Genomic DNA, 7734 nt, shown 5'->3' with positions numbered 1-7734 from the left:
TGAGAAATTTGTCATGTACCAAAAGTAGACTGTCGGCTTTTCTGCTTTTGTGTAATTCCCCTTTATACTGGTTTAAATGGTCACATCACACTGTTTTTCTTTAGAGCAAAAAAAACATTGCCATGGTATAAAGAGAGGGGTGTGTTTTAATGCAGATGCTTGGATCTAGCCCAATTAAGACTTGGCAGTGTATGATCAGACAAAGTCTAGAGGCGGACAGAAAGCCTAGATAGTGGTGTTATTCAGAAGAGTGAACTGTATTTGAATATCGATGAGGGAACGTCCGATTAGAGCAGAAAGAGGCGATGTGTGTACTACACAGCTGTGACATCCAGAATAAAAGACAGATTATTAGAACTGTTGGGCCTCTTTTACACATCTGTCTCAAGATCATGTGACAAGATTATTTTTGCACTCCTTTGCCCCGGTCTCTGATGATCCCCCAACGCACAGCGGGACCCAAAGCAACAAGGCCCCCATCCAGTCTGAGCGCTCTTGTTTTTTTCTCAGTCTGTAGGCATTCCTTCACAATGAAGTGAGCTCTGGGGGGTTCTCTGTCTAGTTGGAGACATTAACAGAATGGACCATCTCATCAGCGTTATCCATAAACAGGCCTGTCTAACGCTGCCTCTGTCTTCAGTGTATTGATATGCCCGAAGCCTAAGGCATTTTGGAAGGCCTTTTATTTTTCAGAAGGACTTTGGAGCATGGAGCTCAACTCTGTTGCCATGGTGCAGTGTCCGATCTCACATTGTAAAGGAATGTCATTATTCGATGTCGGCTGAAATGCACCTCATCTTCTGACTCAAGCCTTTGTGGCATGCACAAGTGGCTCTCAGAGGAGAATGGCATTGCAACAAAAAAAACGAGATCAGAGGTCACGCCAGGGCCTTCCCATTGGACTTGCTTTTGTGTAATCAAATTTGTTTCAGGCACAAAAAGCGCCATAGTAAAATATCCGGAAAACATGGCAGTGGAGAGGCAGTGCAGCTCATTGGTTCATTAGGCTCGTCCTCCACCTGGTCTCCACTCCTCCACAAATGCTGCATGCGAAGAAGCTGCTGGATAACCTTGTGCTCTCACAGCAGCTTTTAACAGCCCCACGTTCAGATCCAAACTACACCCTCTCTACCTCTTTCTGCTGCACTCGTCCTAGTCTGCACTGCTGAGCAGACTTGAGAAGAACCAACATGGGTGAGTGTTCATCTCTTTTTAATTTTTTTTAGCTTTTTCCTCTTTTTTCTAATTATTTTCATCATAACTTTTAAATGTTCTTAAACTTTTGAAATTTGGATGATATGAAAATAGTTTTCAACAAATAATCTGATGCCTAAGGAAAATATTATTGACCATAATAATTGTTATGACATGAAAGACAAATTTTCCACTTGTGCACTTCTGGATAGATGCTAAATGCATTTACATAATGAGAATAAAGTTGGATCTAATCTAATTTCCTCCTTCTATTATTTAGTCATTTTCTCATCTACGTTTTTTGAGTGTAATTACCTACATTAATGAAAATCCTAAAATCAGGGGATTTGAACACATTATTGTAATAATTTATATGACACATGAACTGGACTATGTATAAAATCTTAATGAATGTGTAACATTCTTTATAAAATTATGTAAATAGCATTTTGTTGTTTGTTTCAACAAGTTTTCTACAATGAGTTTTTGAAAGTTATTTGCATATAACACTAGCCACCCATGTTGGCATGTGCATAAACGCATAGAATCAGAACTGTAATACAACAATGTCTGACCTCATAACAAATATCAATCCAAGGTTCCCTCACTCCCTTTTATTGCTCTTGAGAATTTTCTTGCACATTTACAGCAAAGTTCTCCCTGTTTTTTTGATGGCCATTATGGTGGGTGTCCAGTTATGGAATGTGTTTTTGAACAGGCAGCTGTTAGTTGTAGGGCAAGACTCACTCTGTACTCATACTGTATTTTTACCCAACATTCATGCTCCTTCCCCTGAGAAAATGCCTTAGTGTAGAGTCTCACACATTGCTTTAGTTTTTTTTTTTATCATGTGCCCATGGACAAGCGCCATGTCCGTGTACACAGTACTCAGCTCACATACTTCGCCTGCTCTGTTCATGAGAATGGAGCCTAAGGCATCCTGCCGAAGCAATAAAAGTACAACCCGGTGTAACCTTTCCTCTTAACAGCAGTGTTTTGTAACGGTCTTTAATTTTTCTTCATTACTGAAGAGCTTGGATTGCTGTGGAAATTCGCCCCCATTACTACGACCTACTCAACATCTTTATAGAACAAACCCCAAGGATTTGAAACACTCCTTACTACACACCCATTTCAATTTTTCTTTGGATGTTTATTCAAAGAAATATTCATGCATAGCTTAACTGTTTCTCCTCAAACCAGAAATAAATCAATTTTGAGAGTTCCTTGGCAGGAGTTTTTATACTTGACGTAAAAACTTTTGTTTTATGCCTAATGTGGTTGTTTTTTTTTTTTTTTTTTTGTATTATGTACCATTTTTACAATTTTGTCTTATTTTTCACCTTTTAAAATCTCTTCATCATGAGTTTATAGAAATGTACACTATTGCAAGTGGGGGAAATTCAGAAGCGGAAGAAGTTTTTCTCACAAAATCTCAATCATTATAAATTCAGCATGGAAAAAAAAGCAGGGTGCAGCACTGGAGTCCCATGATGAAGGCGTGGCCGTCATATACAACCCACCACTCATTAATGAATATCTGCCCACATCTGCTCTCTTGAGACGATATTTCTGATTTCTCTGTATCACTGGCAAATGCCCAAACAGCTTCCTGCTAAAATGAGCAAAACATTTTTTAAACCAAAACATTTACTCTTTTCGGAAACATCTTGTGAACTCTGTTTGCACTGGCACTAAAATGTTAGAGCCTAATCTTGACCTTGAAGAGGATCCTAATGTTCTTGGCATAAGATTTGACTTGATTGAAAATGTGGCCTTGATTGAAAATGTGGAAACTCAGACAGAAAGTGTGTGTTTTTTCCTAAAATTATCTACAGTACTAATTTTGACATTTTAATTAAAACTCATTATTTATTACACCAACTGTTTGAAATCTTTTTATTTTCATCACAGCATGAGATTCTGAAATGTCCTGAAATGACTTAAAATATATTGCCCTAATCATTGGTTTAACTCTCTCTTTTTTTCCCAGTCATGAGCATGGAATCCTCTTCCACTCTGTTTCCCACACTGCTGTCCAATCAGACGACTGAGAGCTGTAAGCCTGTAGACAACACAGTGGAGAATCTCGTCTTTGGCCTCTACTACATCATAGTCTTTCTTCTCGCTCTGAATGGCAACAGCCTTGCCCTGTGGATCTTCTCCCGTCAGAGAGGAGCCTCATCTCCTGCTAATGTCTTCTTGATGCACCTTGCTATAGCTGACCTTTCTTATGTTATTATTCTGCCTCTAAGAGCCACCTACCACTTGACAGGAGGTCACTGGCCATTCGGTGAGGGTCCTTGCCGTGTAGCTGGCTTCCTTTTCTATGTTAACATGTATGCCAGTCTTTATTTCTTGGCTTGTGTAGCAGGGGATCGATACCTTGCTGTGGTTCATGCTGTGAGCTCACTGAAGGTCCGCTATGCCCGCTTTGCCCATATAACCAGCTTTGCTTTGTGGGCGCTAGTAATTTTAGCTATGTCTCCTCTATTGCTGACCCAGCAGACTATAGAAGCAAACGGCTCCACGGTGTGCTTGCAGTTGTACAGGGAGAAAGCTTCCCGCAAAGCCTTAGTCTCCCTCATTGTTGCATTCCTTCCTCCTTTCCTTGCAACACTCTCCTGTTACCTGCTCATAGTTAACAGTCTTAGAAAGGGTTTGAGGATGGAGCCAATGCTAAAGGTGCGAGCATTGCGCACAATCGGCCTGGTCATAATCATCTATGTGGTGTGCTTCCTGCCATATCATGTCAGCCGAGCCACATTTATCCTGGGTTACGGACATCCGGATCTCTCCTGCCAAACACAGCAAGGTCTAGCTCTCGCCAATCGCCTGACTTCTTCTCTGACCTGTCTGAATGGAGCTCTGGACCCACTGGTCTACCTTTTTGGAGCAGAGAAATTCAGGGCCACCGTGCAAAAACTCCTGTGCAGGGATAAATCAGGTGGATCTGCAGCAACCAGTGGCGATCTTAAAGGGACACATGAGAGTTCCCTGAGTGCAAAGTCAGAGTTCTAAGGAAACCTGGTTTTAAAATCTATATGTGTCATCTATAGGCCAGGCTACATATCCTATGTGCTCAATCTGATCCTAAAGTACATGGACATTGGGTTTGGGTGTGTAGACATTTGAACATAGTTAAAAGTGTAGACTGTCTGGCTTGTGATTTTCTTAACCAGAAGTAAAAAGAGGAAGTTATGCAAATGCCAAAGACAGTTGAGTTATTCTTACAGTTTGTCTGAGTGTACCTGAGCCTAAAAATAAAAACGGAAGAAATGTTTGTTTACTTAAAAGTAAATTACATAATTGAACACCATTCTGACCATTAATTCATAAGTTACAGATAAAGACCAGTATAAGCTCTGGATCCACTCTGACTCTGACCAGAACGCACCATGACTAACAGATCCCAGAGTAATCAGAAGAAAAAGTCATCCAACTTTTTATTCATTTTACTAACAACACATGTTTTTTCAAAATTTGAATTTTAAAGGTTTAACTAAATCAGCTTTTTAGTTTTTGCATTGCATTGTTACAGTTTGACAAATGCATTTATTTGACTTATGCTTAAAACCTAACACAATGACATGTAAAGGTTTCTAAATAACAGCTGTTCAAGAAGCAGGTGTGGAAGAAATATCTCCAAGTGAAACAAAGCCTGTATACAGTACATATGTTTTATTAGCCAGTTTTTAAACTGTTATTAGATACTGTTTTTTTTGCCAGTCTTTAACTTAGTCATGTACCAGAAAATCATTGCTAAGCAAACAATGCTGCATTGTTATCTCAACTGATATGTGTTCAAAATGTTTTTTTTTTTTGTTTTTTTTACCAAGACTGTTGTACTACATCAAGCTTTTTTTTACTCTGCAGTACTTACTGTATATGGCTATGCAATTCAAACATATGCATTGCATTGCATAACAATGTGTACCTCTATATAATTAATCACCTTGATCTGCTTATTTTGCATCTATGACTGTGAATATGAAGGTATTTATTATCCTATTTCTTTGGATGTTCCAATTTTCATTACTGTATAAACTGTGCTAGATGCACTATTTTGTAATCATGTGTAAATTAAACTGCTATTTTTAGGTGTTTTTTTTTTTTTTTTTTTTTTGAGAGCTTATGTGGAAGTTGCACCAGCAAAGCACACTGCAAAATTTTCATGTGTTTTATCACTACATACTGATTCTCCTAAATGAAATAAGAGGAGTAAAGTATCAAACTGTTTTTTTTGTAGAGTATTTGTACAGATATTTACTAGAGTAGCGTATAGTGCAGATATTAATATTGTATTAAACTGTAAATATGAACTCAACAATTAATATTTTATACCTACAAAAAGAAATCCTTTCTGTCTGCATTTTTGGTCTTTTTTTCACCCTCAGGCACATTATAGGGTAAATGCAGTGTATGGCTGGAGCATGGAGACTTTATATTGGTAGCACGGTGCATCATATGCAATAAAGTATCTATATATATATATAGAGAGAGAGAGATAGATAAAGATATATAGATATAGCTATATATAGATAGATATATAGATAGAGAGCATTCAAATCCCTCCATTGTTTTCCATCTTTGTTTTGTCAGAGCTGATAGTCCCATGTGACCCGTTCGGACTAGCAGTAGAATGCACTATTGAATGTGCATTCTACAAGATGAACGTGAGACTGTCATTTATTAACAGCATGTGGGCTTTCACATGCACTCTCGCCCACATTCATCAGTGTGGCTTTTGCTACTGTGTGCTCATGAATGCTGAAAGAGAGAAGGAGTATGGAAACCCCCATGCAGTAAGTGCACTTGGGTTCTCTTTTCATATCATGTGACTCAAACTGTAGATTGTCAGCAGAAAGTTGCTTTCTTTTTTCCTTCTCTCTCACTTTCTCACACATCAAGGCATCCTCCCTTGTCACTGCTACAAAAAGACGTAGGGGAGTCAGAAGAGTGTTGGTTGCCTATCATGCTCTCATGACACCTACACACATTTGACTTCAAATCATGTTATCGGCAGGTATAGAGCGTATTATGCATGGGACACATCATTGTTTTTTTAAAAACAAAAATATGAAGCACTGAGAAAGAAAAGGCTGGGTGGGATTTTTTTTTATAATATAATAAACTATGGACATAACATAGTTACATGGTGTAAAAACAGTATTAATATCAATATAAGATTTAATATTTTAATTAATTGATTTTAACATTAACAGCTTACATTCAACATTAAAAGTGGAACTCATGACTCAGACATGTTGATATGTTGTATTTCAATTGCAGGCAATGCGGTGATGAAGTCTTACCCTTAAAAACTCTAAAACTGTACCCTAATTTATTCCAAAAATAAATAAATAAAAGAAATACATACAGAACATCTTCCGAAGGTTATGATTTTAACTGAGGACTGATATAGTTTCTAATGACCCTAGGCCCCTGCCCCATCAGGCTTTCCTCCTTGCCGTGTTTAGTGTTGACTACTTTGTGATTCTCGTGAATGAATTAAAAGGAGCAGTACGGTCTAGTACAGTCTTGTACAGAACTCATTAACTAATTAAAATTTAAATATTATGATAAGTGGTTTAATGGGAAGTCATTGCTTTCTTTTCTGTTTTTTTCATGACAAATTAAGAAGATTTTAGATTGCATTAATTCAAAAAGTTGAAACTCTCAATATATACAGTAGTCCAAATAGGTGTTGGTGCAAGTACTAAAGAGACCATCATCAGGGCTAAATAAAAAGAAACCTGTGAGAGCGATATCAGAAACTTTGAGTGGCCAAACCACCTTTTTATTACATTGTTTAAAATAAGGAATGCATTGGTGAGCATAGCAATCCCAAAAGCCTTGAAGATCACAGACGACAACAAGTGTGGATGATCATAGAATTCTTCCTTGGTAAAGAAGAGCCCCTTTATAACATCTAGTTAAGTCAAAGAACACTCTAAAGGAGGTAGGTGCATCGTTGTCAATGTCTATAATCAAGTAGCGTCATCATCGATATAAATACAGAGGGTTTACCTCAAGATGCAAACCACCCATAACTCATTTATTCTTAGATTCAGATTCATGAGATTGCTGCTGAGGTTGTTACATTCAGTCATTCATCTTCTAAAACCTTTATACTGTTACAGGGTGTCTGGGAGCCTAGAGCCTATCCCAGATCTCTTCAGGCACGAGGTGGGGTACGCTCTGGACAGGGTGCCAATCTATCTCAGGGTATGCATACACTTTTAAAGCTGCACTCATTCACAGGACAGGGAGGCTAATAAACCTAATCGGCATGTTTTTGGACTGAAGAAGGCATGCCTCAGGTTCGTGGAGTGGTTTCCTCCGGTTGAGTACCCGGAGGAAACCACTCCACGCACCTAAGGCAGAAATCGACCCTTTGACCTTGGAGGTGCGAGGACACAATGCTAACCACTACGCCTCCGTGCAGCTAAAACAACTAATTTCTAACTTGTATATTTAGGAATGTTGTCACATTTTTTTTAAATAGTTCGTAATCAACATTATTGAATTAAATTTAAT

The 7734-nt window shown here is 38.3% G+C and overlaps 1 protein-coding gene across 1 annotated transcript; it reads left to right on the top strand.

Annotated features, from left to right (window-relative positions):
• Positions 1–1040: 1040 nt before the first annotated feature.
• gpr17 (G protein-coupled receptor 17) lies at positions 1041–5294 on the top strand. The gene is made up of 2 exons (XM_053499099.1): positions 1041–1194; positions 3188–5294. Exons 1-2 carry the CDS (start codon positions 1191–1193, stop codon positions 4213–4215), a joined length of 1032 nt encoding a protein of 343 aa, XP_053355074.1. The 5' UTR covers positions 1041–1190; the 3' UTR covers positions 4216–5294.
• The last annotated feature ends 2440 nt before the right edge of the window (positions 5295–7734 follow it).

The sequence above is a fragment of the Clarias gariepinus genome, chromosome 6 (assembly GCF_024256425.1).
Source record: "Clarias gariepinus isolate MV-2021 ecotype Netherlands chromosome 6, CGAR_prim_01v2, whole genome shotgun sequence".
NCBI lineage: Eukaryota > Metazoa > Chordata > Actinopteri > Siluriformes > Clariidae > Clarias > Clarias gariepinus.
The sequence above is the reverse complement of the archived record's forward strand: the minus strand, read 5'-3'. Positions and strand labels throughout refer to the sequence as shown.